The following is a 13,924-nucleotide window of genomic DNA, read 5'->3' as shown; positions in this document are numbered from 1 at the left end:
CGTAGTGACGACCATGGTGTGACGACCATGGTGTGACGACCATGGCGTGACCACTATGACGCGACGACGACGCTGTGACAACGGATGCGTAGCAGCGACTGCCCGACGAGGACGGAATGGCAACGACGCCATGACAACGCCAGCGTAATCGCTATTGAATGAAGTCAGCATGACTATTAGGATGACGAAGAATGAGTGACTTCGATGGAAGGATCAAAGGCGGTATAATGACGACCGCATGATGAAATTTGGGTGGCGTTTCTGAGGGGATGGCGGCGGTAAAACGACAATGTGACAGCGACGATACGACGACATTGGTTATGTGTCAACTCTGTGACGACGATGCCATGACGAGAGCCGGATGACGAACCTGGACTGCCGGAGGTTAAACTACCCGACGGCATCTCCAGGATGGTGTGACAACAAATGCAGGACGACGACTGTATGACGCCCGCGCAATGACAACGATGGTGTGACCACGGTATGCGGAAAATGACGAATGTATGACGGCAGTGGCTTGACGGCGACTGTATCGGGAAGACTGCACGTAGGATAACGATGGCGCAAAGACAATAGCGTGACTAGGACTGCATCACGAGCGTCACCTTGCTAAGCTGAAATGACGACGACGGAGCTGTCACAATGGCATCACAGCGACGTTTGGACCATCAATGCACGACGATTGTATGACAACGATGCCGTGACGGCGTTAGCATGACGAGTGTCGGATCATGAGGCTGTAAAGTCGTTGATGAAACTATACCCCGCTGGCGACGGTATGACAGTGACGACGGTATGACAGTGAATGCGTGACCACTGTATGACGACGATTGTGTTACGATGATTGCATAACAAGAGTAAGATGACAAAGCTGGTGTGACAGCAATGCAACGGCCACTACGGCATTGTGACCACGTATACAAACACATCAATAGTGGTCCAAGCGATTAGACAACTTGGGCCACTGGGTCGGCGTAGAAGCCACGACGACGACGGCATGACGAGAGTCATTTAACGAAGTGCGAACGATGACGATGGTATGACTACGGTATGATGGTATGACTACGGATCGAATTTCTCGATCGCGATCAATAATGGTCACTGCTACACGGTCCAGCCATCCGGATCCAGTTATTATCGCCTGCTGATCGTCAGAAACTCTCAGAACTACATAATCTATTAGCTACAAATTCAGATTTGCAAATTGTGTTTAAATTTGCACAATAGTTCAATTTTACAGCCTTTTGTAGCTGCTAAAAAAATGTTAAACGTTTCTTATTGAGCTCACTTCACTTTTTGCTTTTAGCGTTTTCAGAATACTGCTCTTGAGGGCGCAGACGTTAGCCTGCGATCGCGATCACGACGCCTGATCGCGATCTGAGAATCACGATCACCCAGATACGGATTCCTCAGGATCGCGATCGCAAATGACCGTGTAGCAACACCCGATCCAGATCCGCATTGGCCCCGATCGCGATCACAAGTGTACGCGTGACACCGGTATAAGGAGGCTTCAAATTTGAAAGTCAAGTTCCACGCTGCTCTTACGTTCGGCAGGTAGGCACTTTGGCGTTGTCTTCCGAGTGATGAAATCAAAGAAAAGCTAGTGCTTTACACCAGTGATTACGCTGGAATCTCCTGCGAGTCATGTAGAAATAGCTAACACCCTTGGTACATCGAAGTATACTTCGATGATCGTCGACTGCTTACCGCCGTTATCGTTGGGCTGAAGTGTAACTTGAAGTTACTTGTTTTTCTTTCTTGTTTTTTTAAGGGGGGAAAGAAATTCGCCCAATAAGCAGAGTTTCGTTGCTCGCTGTTGTGCCACTGTGGTTCCTCACTGTCACTATTATACGTGGCATCTGGTAGAGGTGCTTCGTCTGTATACTGCAAGCCCTGCAAGTCCAAGCCTTGTGACTATTATCTGACAATACGTATATTTAAAAATTTTAATTGGTAAATGTAGAACCACTTCGACCAAAATAAAAAAGAAGAGAAACAGTCAGGGTGAGCCCATTTGTGGCGTAGTTCGAATTTGTCTGCATGCATGCCATCCAGAAAGGAAGTTTCGTAAATCACAAAGAAAAAAAAAGTCAGAACTTCTGTATCTAATCCACACTATTATCTGTGTACTGCAACACAAATATACAAATCTTGTAAATACTATCATGCATATTTTTTCAGATTGCTACATTAAATTAGGAACCTTGTTTATTACCACATTCCTCCTTTCTACATACCCGGCGACCGCCCTATACCTGCTGTATTCTTGTCCAGTTCCCAGTAGTCGGTGAAACCAGTTATTTGTACACGAAGTAGGCAAACGAAAATTAAATCAATGTGGTAGACGAGCGTAGCTTTTCTAGCGTATATATAAAGAAATCAGTCTCTATGAGGTCGTTTTACATCTTTGAAGTGGCAAAGAGTCACGACAGCAGGTACACATATTTCACCAAGGCTTTAATGAACTGTGGCGATGTCGTATGGCGCTGTTTATTGGAGGGAAAGAGAAGGAGAGATCGCCGCTGCGCAGTAAACAGTGCTTCACAATAGTCCAGTAACGGAGGCTGTCGCTAGAAAAAAGAAATAAAAAAAAAGGAACGAAAACAACATTCTAAGGTGAATCTTTGGTTTCAGCAGACGGCACAGCAAAAACGCGGTACGGAGTCGCTCACAGAACGTTCAGCGTATGTTGCACACCACAGAGTCTTTCAAAGTTATCAATCTGCAGGAATCTTCTGTTCATACTTTTGTGCGTTAAAGAAAATGTGCTCGCTGTCCTTCCCGGAAGCGAACGAGACGTAGCGAGAACGGGTGCACGTCGACGAACCACGCCATGTCACGTGGGCCGCGCTTACGTCAACCGATGATATCCGTCACTGCTAATCTGCCTCACAATGACTTCGAGACGTCTACGCAAACGTAGCGCAACTGCCCTTTGCCCGTTACTCCACGGATAAGCATTGTATGATAACGGAAGTCAGTGCATAGACCAAGTCAAGGCTGCCGAGGGTCACATGCAGAAAGATATAATCTATTCAGAAGGCACGGAATACAGATCAGACTGCACGCGTTACGATTAGTCATTGGCAGTGCATGACCAGCTAGCAAACGTGGGGATACGTCTTGGTTGTAAGGTGTCTTGTATAGTCGTCGTTTGCATAGAGCAATCGCAGTCCTATTCACGTGTGTCGCAGCATGGACGTCCGATAGGCTGCGCTTATGAGATACTCCACCACTCATGCCAAAAGCTTGCGTTTGCATCGGAGCATGAACACAGTGCGGGGATTATGCACAGTTTCTTCAGGAAGATTTTCGGAATCTCAAATTTACAGGTAAGTACAGTGAGGTCCGATTTCTTCTCTAAGGTTGCGGAGCATCATATGTACACTTATTTGCAGTGAGTAAACATTCGAATGCGACGACACTTCGTCCCCGTCTTCCGGCGTTATCACTCGACAACTCCTCCCTCTCTCGCACGCGGCAATACCATTGGAAGGTCACGTTGAGTCAAACTTCGTTTGCGCAGCAGCCATTGTTTCGCTCAACGGACTTCAGAACCCACTGAAATAGCGTGTTTCATACGCTTGATAAAAGTAGACACCGTTCCATGTAACAATATGTAACCAACCGCGTCACAGGCACAGGCAGCAGCGTTACGCGCAATACTAGGGAAGGAACTGTGATTGCAAACAGCATTCTCACGTTGTGGCACTCAGTAGCAAGTTTCTCGGGTGTCCATTACGTCGCACCGCACAGTCTTACGTCATTCTCGCAAATGTAGATCTACCTATAGTAGACGCAAGACGAGTTCACTGTGCCATCCTTGCGGCCAAAACTTGCGGCCAGCCCTGACACACAGTTTGAACGGAAACGTTCAGTGAAGAATAATGGGGGAACAAGGCGCTGAGCGTCGCTTGAAGTTGCCCAGTGGGCAGGAACTCAAGATTCCTAGTTTACAGAAGCTTGTAGTCGATACTAGAGAGGAACAATACTGAGGAACAGTATATCATTATTGGCGCACTATAGGCACAGACAGTCGTTTGTGAGATTGTCGGCAAGGAAATGCAGCGCGCGTGGGCAGAAGCACTACCGGTGAAGCCTTCTGTGAGCTGTCAAATAAGCTGGGCTCAGGGCGCTATATGTCATAGTGATACGACTCCACTCACTGTGCTTGCAAACGTGACAGGGGCTGTGAGTCTTATAGACTTTTCGTTATAAGGGTACCGGAGGAGATGTAGAGTCCAGCGTTTCCTTGATTAGCCCACCATCCAGCGAGAACACCTGCACTGTGACTTGACGTTAAACTCGTAAACGACATACACAGTAATGTTATATGGTCAACCGTAAGGTCTGACCCCACCATCCAAGCTTAGCTTGAAGTAGGTGATCTGCTCGTCTGCACACATCGTTCATGCGATTCCTTGAACACTGCGGGAGTAAATCGTCATCTCGAAATTGTTTACAGCGCGCTGCGTAGCTGTCTGAATTTGTGCATTCTACGTAGCATCAAAGAACAACATTGCTGCCCCTCGATGCACTTGTAAATGTCACTTCACGGTGCCTTCAACACGTGTCCATGCTCGCCGTCATTGTTCAACACAATTGTCCAGATTTCTTAAGGCGGCTGAAATGCTGCACTTTACTGCCGACGTCCTAAGGCGTTGCATTTTACGTCGAGTTGCATGTTATTCCCGGACGACTTTGCTGAAGCCCATTACAAGCCGCCGCCAAACTTCATCACCTGGAAGCAGGATATACTGATGAAAGGTCATAAGGACTTGAAGAGCCGATGCCTTGCGCCGACTACAGAACGCCGTAACGAACTTTCTCGAAGTAGAAGGTAGAGACAAGCGCAGTTTGAAATCCATGGTACCGACCTGCACGCCGAGTTTCCAAAAGGCACACCGCACGACATTGTCCAGGTGGCGTTCCCGGTGTTCACTTGCCGCCGTAGTTGTTGCACTGCGTACACCTCAGTTGAAACAGTGGGACACTCTGATAGCCTTCAAGCGGCGTTCTTTAATGCCAGGGTCCTCTCCTAGTTTATCACCATGCATCCGACCACGACTCAAGTCTTCTGAAACACTTCAAGAGCTACGCGCCGTAGAAGAAAAGCCGCAGTCGGCTTCCGCCAGGGCTACTCTGGTCCAGGTGTTCGGACCGTCCGGAACTCCAGCACATCGTCGCCTCCCCTTGGTAAGGACTGCAAGCGTTCGTCGCGAACTCATTTCACTGCACACAGATCAGAACACATCACTCGTGCATGACGCGGTTGTGCACTTAAACACACGCACCCCACATCTTTCACGACGTTATCGGGGCGACAGGAAGTGTCCGGCCAGAGCCTGTGCCGTCCCGTACGCGCAAGCGCCGGAAGAAGCGTCCATCATCTGCGACCTTCCGTCCGTGCCGAACAGTCCTTGGTCCTGGGCCGTGGTCTGCACGACGTGCGTGAAGACCGGACAGTTCTGGACACCCAGAACGCCGCGGGTGGAACAGTACCCGTCGGCGTCGACGAAGCCGGCGGGCGCCGACCTCCGGAAGTCGGCCGCAGCCGCGGCAGCAGCCGCGGTGCCGTAGTTGTGGTTTCGGTACAGGTGGTGGTGGTCCACGACGCCCGCATTGGTCGACATGGCGCCGGAGTTGGCTGGGTGCGAGCGGTCGACCGCCGCCGCAGCCATGGAACCGGCAGAGCCGTCCAGTGGGTGGTCTTCGCGGCCGAAGCAGGAGCCCATCCGGAACCGGTCTTGGCCGAACTGGTCGGCAAACCTGCGCGAAGAGCAATATTAGTGCGTGTCGTCTAAACGGCTGAGAAAAAGGGGGGAAAAATGAAAGGCACAGAGGTTAAGCAATGTGACTGTTTCTTTGGTTTACTCCGCACTGGAAGAAAAGGGTAAAGAAGTGATGTGCGTGGGTCCAACTAACGGAAAAGCATGAGTCAGTTTGTGGTCACACTGCCCGACAGCAGCTGTCAAACGCAAACTGATCATTTGCCTTCTAAACTTTTGATACTGCGTGTAATACCTAACTAAAGGAGAGGAAAAGCAGAAAGTTGAACCAGCTTGTGATCGCACTTCCGAGAACTGCTGTCAAGGGAAGCAAAGCGTGCTGTTCTTTACCAGAAATGTGTGAACCACCATCACGAGTGTTCATCTTTACTGACATGACGTGAGAGAGAGAGAATTTATTTGAAGGAAGGCAGAGAGGTCGGTCTGAGCTAACGCGCCCTAGCCCGCTACTCTGCACAGGGGGAGGGGGAACGGGGACACAAATGTGTGATGAGGGATGATGATGACACAGAAGGAGGGATGCACAACCAAGGTCCATCTAAATAGGCCGCGAAGCTTGAAACGAAAAGCGGGCCAAAACCTATAGCCAAGGATATCAGTTAGTGGTGCACGATTGAAGCGTGACTAGGTGAGGGGGGAACAAACACTGAAACTAGAAAACCTATGTGTAAGAAAATGCTCTAAAATTTTTAATCAGAATACTGGCATACGAGTAACTTTGCCGCTTCACATATTTTCCCTGCACTAAAAGAAGAAATGTAATTTTTTTTTCTATTTCACAATTTATTACTTTTTTCTTGGCGACCCCTACCAACCAGTGATTCTGGCGCAAGACTTGGCAAGGCTGTGCAGGCCAGCTGCTATGTCATGCGGAATGGCGTTGCTCACTTGAACGCGGCGGTTTCGTCCGAGTTACATTTTTATTTATTTGCGTGTTTCTTCAAAGAATGGCATTCGCTTCACTTCTCACTTTGCTTGACCAAGCGCACTGCATTCGCTGGCGAAAGGTGTGAGTGCAGATTTTTTGTTATCGTGCATGTTCACGACGTGGCTCCCGACGTGCTTCTCTCGTCGTGACTATAAATGCGGAACGCCCGGCGAACAAACGTCGCGTTATGTTCGTTTACTCTAAGTGTCAGACGGGCAGCAAAACTAGTAAGTGGAATGTTTTCTAAATGATAGTGTGGGGTAATGTTGTCTGATAATTGTTGGATATGAATACATGGTGTCGCAAGGAATTACGAATAATTCTGTGAAAAGGATTCGCGTAGGTTGCTATGCGTTACGTCTGTGTGCTGGTAATAGTACTTTTCATCATTGAAACATGTTTTGTTTGTTCAGTTATATTTGTTGCATTACTCAAGAAGAATAAAAGTGAAGGTGATCTTGAAAGCTTTTTAGCAGTGTCATTTATTTACATCCTATTCGCTCACCTTTCTAAGGAAGCTACTGGAGCTATTGCCGTCAATAACAGCCTAACTACGTTCACATAAAGACATACGTCACTCCTAATAGTTAAAGGACACGCTGGTGTTTCAGCTGAGACGAGTCGTAAGCTCGCCTCAGCCTCAAAAGGAAAATTGACTGCTGTCGTAGCGGCCGTAATGCCGGACGCTGAAGAAATTCAAACATTCGCGCCAAGCAGCGTAAGATCTTGACGTCACTGCGATTTCCGGTTGTGACGTGACTTTTAAAGATTTTTAATTTTTTCGCTTGCTTTTAGTTGTCCGCACGATACGTAGATGGCGACGGCTACAACGAGCCCCATGTTCTTGACATGTGGGCTAGCTTCTATGGAACCTTCGCTACCAGTTTACATATACCTTGGCACAACGATGAAAACAAGTTCGACATTCTGATGATAAACATTAAGAAATGTCATCATTCTTGCTTTGCCATGTTTTGGTTCTGTCCTACTTTTTTAATGCTACATCTGTTTCCTTTTGCGATTACAAGTATAAGAATTTTGATAATTAGAGACAGAGATTTGTTTTCCAATTCCTTTGTCTGCTCTGCACACACCCATGTGAAAATGTGATATAACCCATAAAGCAACTTGACTTTGGCAGATTATGCTAGATTTTCGGCACACGATGCATTTGTGAATGAACAATGCGCTCACGCCCTGAGTGGAACTCGGGGCGTTCTAATATGGCGGAACTCAACAAGGAAATCCCTCTTCGACAACGACTCGTGCATCTCACCTGTGTGCATTCCAGGGTCCGGGACAAGGTCCGTACTGTCCCCCACCGGCCGGGTTGAGCCCCAAGTGGACGTACGAGTCGACGGTGGTCATGGCAACGGCGTGAGCTGACGCCTGGGCGGCCGTGCCCGTGGCGTCTACGCCACCGCCGTACTTGCACGTGGCCAGAGAACGACTGGTGGCGCCACCTTCGTGACCTGCGCATGCTTAAAGTTTATTTTTGCGCGCGAGACGGAGCGCAGGTAGACAGACAAATTTTTCACGGAACTGGTCCAGCTATCTGAATCGGGAAATGCTGCCCACACAGGAGAGGTAAGTTACAGCCAATACAGAGTCGCAGAAGAGCTGTTTTTTGTTAGTTTGCCTTCTTTAAACATTGCGGAGAAGTTGTTGGGGAACGCTCATCGACTTTCCTTTCCATAACAAGGCCGTGGTCAATCACGTGTTGAAAGAGGATAAAAGGAGGAATATGTGAATGGGATGGTGCTATCAATATTCATGGTGGGAAGCCCATAGTGTAGCAGGGAGCAGTAGAAACACCGATGGAGTATGATTTCAAAAATGCTGCGAGGATATATTTGCATTTTGTGCAACAAATGCACAGATGCACAATATTTGTGCACAGATGCACAAATATATGTGCCACAAATGCATTTATTCCTGGCATAGAGTTTCATACGCCTAGAGTAAGGAGTTTTAGAGACAGTTTCGCCGTGTCAGCGTACGTACGAAAAGTTTGCTTGCATTGGCATCTGCGCGTGTACTGTGTATCTGGCAGCGCTTTCAGATTACGCTATACAATTTGCATTCGACGCTTCTACAGCTATCGACGTCCTAGTTCATGTCTGGGTACCACGTTAAAGCAGTGATAGCAGTATAAACTGGTTAAGAATAATTCATTGCCACCCAGCGCTCAATTTTAGTAGAGGTTACCATGAAGGGCGGCGAAGATGTTTGGCACAGTTCCTAGAATTACGTAAAGTGACCCGGTCGCTAAACTGACGTCTAAGAAAGCTGCCGTAGAAGTTTGTCAGACGCATCTAAGGTATCCATGGCTGGCAATCAAGATATCGTTCTTATTTTGTTACAACGAGGGATTTTGATGAAATTTCGCTGTTGGTATAATCGCCCGCATTTATCACCTTCACCACATACAACGGAGGTGTTCGCCTCGCGGCACTAGCTCTAGGTTGTAGCGGTAGGCTTAAACAGGTAGGCGCCATATCGAAAAGGGGAAGCCAGCACTTCTCGTCGTCTTCTTCTATTTCACCAGTACCGTGCCCACTGCTCAGTGCCTTCAGTACAGTTTATCCATGGTTGCGTTACGTCAATTCCTATTTTCGTCAATTCTCACTTTTTTTACTTGCACATATATAGGTTTACTCATTCCGAAGATTAGGCAGATGGACATCAGTTAAGGCAGAAAGTTGGACTAGTTAGAATTTAGACAATGACATGTTCCAGTGCGTAAGGAAAAAAAAAACGGAAAAGATCGCAGTGAAAAAAGAAAACACGGAAGGGACTGGACAGGTAGAAAGTGGGACGTCACTCCGGCTGTTACCCGAGTCAGGTAACGTGTTACCCAAGTGTGATTGATAAACGTGAACAGGTAAACGACATGGGCGTATATCAGGGGCTGTCGCAATATTTGCAAATTTTGAGAGCACAATGACAAAGCGCATTCTGTGCGAAAAAAAAAAAGACGATACCGAGAAATGCTGACGTTTCGTGGCTGATACAACGCTCACCTCGTAGCTGAGGCGCGCAGTCGATGCCCCCAGTCTGCGTCACTGAGCTGAGTGCGTCGTGAGCCAGTGTGGCCGCTGTCGTGGCGCCCAGGAAGCGACCCGTGGCAGCCGCGGCCATTGCCACGTGCTGCGGTGTCGTTGGAGGCGTCGGCGGGGAAGCGCACTGGCCTGCGTTGAGACAAGGGAGCAGTTGAATCAATCAATCAATCAATCAATCAATCAATCAATCAATCAATCAATCAATCAATCAATCAATCAATCAATCAATCAATCAATCGATCAACCAATCAATCAATCAATCAATCAATCAATCAATCAATCAATCAATCAATCAATCAATAAACCGAGTAGAAGTGTGAGACCCACGTTAATAATCTGTTTTTATTATTGAAGAATCGTCCTTTCGATGACGCTGTACTGATCCGAAATAAATATTACGGCCATATTATATTTATTCAATATTTCAACTTATTTCAGTTTCTGGCATTGGAAACTATGGTCGACACACAAACACACAAAAAGAGACCAGCACTAACGATCCTACTGCTCGCCACTCTCACGTGTCGACATTGGGTTGGAAGAAAAGGAACAAACTACAGTACTTCCCTGATGAATATATTCCACAAATCAAGAACAATAATGAGTGTGTGTGTTCTGCGAAAAGAATTGTCGACATTATAACCTAATATGAGAAAAAAATGAGGTTATGGAAGTTTTGCTGAAAGCTAGTAAGCCTTCAGTGAGGTGGGGACCTGATTTCCTTCTCCCACTTTGTTCTCGCCGTAAAAAAAGACCGTGCCTGATACGTCTCACTAGCCTTGCCAAGGATTGCCCCCGGGCCGCTATTGGCTTCACCCACCGATGGCAAGAGTGAGAGAGATGAACACTTTATTTAAAATCATCTATGGAGCTGCTGGAGGCCCTCAGTCCAAGGCCTTGCTGGTGCAACCTTTCAATGTAGCGTTGATGAATTTCACCAGGTAATCCTGTGCCGATAAGGAGGTCGCTTGCGTCAGCCACGTAGCCGAAGGCGTAGAGTGGCGGAGGGAACTAGGAAGGAGAGCGGCGACGTACAGGTGGGGTAAGGGCAAGAGCGAGGTGACATACTGGCACGAAACGGCCAGCGTTTGAGCCTGTCCATGTACCATGAGAAAGCGTAACGTCCTCTTAGTCATATCCGTATGTAAACATTACTATGTATAAGTGTGTTCGCATTCTCCGAATAGTATTAGCATCGCATTCTAGAACGCTTCTGGGTCGACATTCAACCATGACTCAAGAAAGTGAAGGTACTGTCGTCATCCAGGGTGAAGTGATCACTGCGCTTGAGTTAGAGGCCGCGGTGATTTGTGAGTGAATTTTTTCAGACTCTTTTTTTTAAATCAGAAACTGTCAGTGTATACCCGAATGTACTGGAGCAGAGGAGTAATTCTCAAGCACCTCCTTGTCGTAAAAACCATCGAGGCGCAGTGTCGTCTTCAACCCACGGGAGGAAGAGGGGGGGGGGGGAATGGGGGGCGTTGCTTTGTTTTATTTGGTCGAATCCGGGAAAAGTAACACGTTGAGACACGTTTGTGAACATGCAGATTAGTTGGCCTTTGCGCACCGGGCTACTCGATGCTCCTGCAATCTGACCTCTAAGGGTCAGCATGCTACGAGCTCCAATTTCCTGATTGGCCACGCACGTGGGGACTTTGTAATAATGCAAAGGGATTCCTTAATATCAATGCCAATATCAATACTTAATATCAGTATCAAAGAGACAAGTAACTGGACTAACACATAACAAAAAGCCAGAAATGTAAATCAAGAAAGTTGGAAGTTCGACTTTGCGGCCCCCTACGTATAGAAGTAAAGAAAAAAACACGGCAAGTAAGACTAACGGGCACGCATCACTAGAAATTTATTGTGCTCGCCCTGCTTGTGCTGCAGAATTCAGCACAAGCTGAGCTCATACTGAAGAATTAAGCACAAGCTGAGGTCATGCTGAAGAATTCAGCACAAGCTCCACCTACAGAACCACACAGCATCTGACCTAGCTGTACCTTACAGTACAAGACATATATAACTCTCGCGAGGCGCATGCGTGTTCACCTCCGTCGTGGCGTCAAGGAAACGAGGGTGTATAATTGGTTGGAGAATGCTTACAAATACTCAACGGGATGAAGAGCACTGTGTCTTGCACAACATTCTTAGGTTGTCAGCTTCTCTGCACCGACGCAGTGCTAACGCGCGTGCGTATCACGTACAGCGGATTCGGTCACGGCCGCTTCAAGCAACTCTCTTCCGAGCCAATCTTTCCGTAGCGTTGTGATCTGTTCACGATAAAAGTCGGGACAACATACGAAAGTGGAGAGGGGCGGTGCTTACAATGCGGGAGCAAATAAGAGCAGAATACATTGCCTATTCATGCACCGTGATCTCTGAACATGTATTTGGGAATGTAGAACTGTCGACGAAATTAAATCGATGGAACTCTAGCTTCAGTGTTTACTGGAGCTGCCACGAGTACGGTGGGTCAGCCAGCGCGGGAATGATGTGTGTAGTACATGGATTTGGCTAAACTTCGTACTTCGTATTTCGTAAAGGCTTGGCAACTTTTGCAAATTATTCATATTCAAGAAAATGCATACCTCACTATCGTGAAGATTAGAGAAATTCATGTAATAATTATTATTCTTATAGGGCAGCTGAAACACTGTAGCGTCAGAGTAGCCTTTAATAATTTTTTGCATAAAACTCAATTCACTGGTGTGGAACGGCGTTGCATACATTTACGGCCATGCCCAGGTGCCGTGCCGGTTTTCATCGCTCTGAGTTGTGCGTCGTTTCCGGCCAGTGACAATGGCGTCGTTTCCTTGAGATTCGTAATCAAAAAAGGTATCTTTTTTTGCAAGCCTTTTGCGACAAATCGGCTCGGCATTTCAAGCCTTTGAATTTCGCACGGAGGCCGCTTTTTTCTATACCTTCATTACATAAACTATAGCCTCGTCACGCTTTCCAAAGTTTTCTTGCAGTCGACCTTCGACCAAAGGTAAGTTGAGACAGCGGCCCATACCTCGGTTGTAAGGCGACGTGGCGGGCGGGCAAGGAGCCGAGTTGAGCATGACCGGCTGCAGGCCACCGGTTGTGGCGCAGATCATGTCCACCTGATGCTGCTGCTGCTGTTGGTGGTGTTGGTGTTGCTGGTCGGCCAGCGAGGATGGGACGCACAGTTCCACGGACGACGCGGATCCGTCGGGTGCAGAATTCGCCCGCTGCGATTGCTGTTGCTGCTGCTGCTGACTCTGCTGGGATTGGCAGCTTGCCCTGCGCAGTTACCGGCATGCGTACAGGTTGGCAACTCACAAAAATATAATGTTTTGCTTAGGATTCACTTCGACTCAAGAGTGACCGAACTTGTACTGAGCCTCTTGACGCTTCAAGCTCACGGAAAATCATACTCAGAAAGGCTGGCTCCGACTTAACCAGAGTTGTAATCGTGCAAGGCTCGCTCGAACTCAGACTCATGGGTTGGTCTCGACCTGAGCTAGTCTGGGCGAAGACGACTTATGAGTTAGTTTTCCGACCTACGCAGGTATGTGGTGGCCAGTTGTGCTGCAGCTCAACAGGAAGAAAACGAAAATGGCTAGTCGTGCGACCGTTTTCTCTGGCCACCGGGTACATTTTTATCGTTGACGCCATAGCATAGTGCAGGTCAGAGGTGGGCCGGCAACGTTGTGCCACACGTTGATAACGCGGGCCGAAAGCGCAGGGCAGCGTAATCAAACGCGTGGATAGGTCGACCTTGATTTCATTACCAGCGTATCCGGATTGATACCGAACGTGTATGTTCGGAAGCGTTTCACAGCGATAGCGTTATGCAGACCAAATGTAGATATTCGCAGTACATAGATTATAATGTGATGACTCACAGGCGACCCTAAGTTATAGAGAAGTCGCGCGGATGTCGAAGGATAATGATCGTGTGATAGGATCTCATGTTATCGCATTACAACCACCCCACTTAAGCAAGAATCTGTGAATTTTCTCATCGGCCACTTGCGCTGCGATAGACAACGCGCTCCGCCTGCATGAGCCCATGCATTGGATGATCTAATTAACCCAACTTTGCCCGCCGGCTGCTACGTCTTGCCCAGCCTAACCAGGCGCGACCTTGACTCTGCGTTTTACGGTTTTAC

General features: G+C 47.8%; 1 protein-coding gene across 1 annotated transcript; it reads right to left on the bottom strand.

The window, feature by feature from the left end:
• Positions 1-2,443: 2,443 nt before the first annotated feature.
• Positions 2,444-13,113, bottom strand: LOC126529225 (uncharacterized). The gene is made up of 4 exons (XM_050176829.2): positions 12,802-13,113; positions 9,744-9,911; positions 7,997-8,192; positions 2,444-5,772 (listed from the first exon to the last, which is right to left on the bottom strand). Exons 1-4 carry the CDS (start codon positions 12,884-12,886, stop codon positions 5,316-5,318), a joined length of 906 nt encoding a protein of 301 aa, XP_050032786.2. The 5' UTR covers positions 12,887-13,113; the 3' UTR covers positions 2,444-5,315.
• Positions 13,114-13,924: the final 811 nt, after the last annotated feature.

This window comes from Dermacentor andersoni, chromosome 8, assembly GCF_023375885.2.
Source record: "Dermacentor andersoni chromosome 8, qqDerAnde1_hic_scaffold, whole genome shotgun sequence".
Taxonomy (NCBI): Eukaryota; Metazoa; Arthropoda; class Arachnida; order Ixodida; family Ixodidae; genus Dermacentor; species Dermacentor andersoni.
The sequence above is the reverse complement of the archived record's forward strand: the minus strand, read 5'-3'. Positions and strand labels throughout refer to the sequence as shown.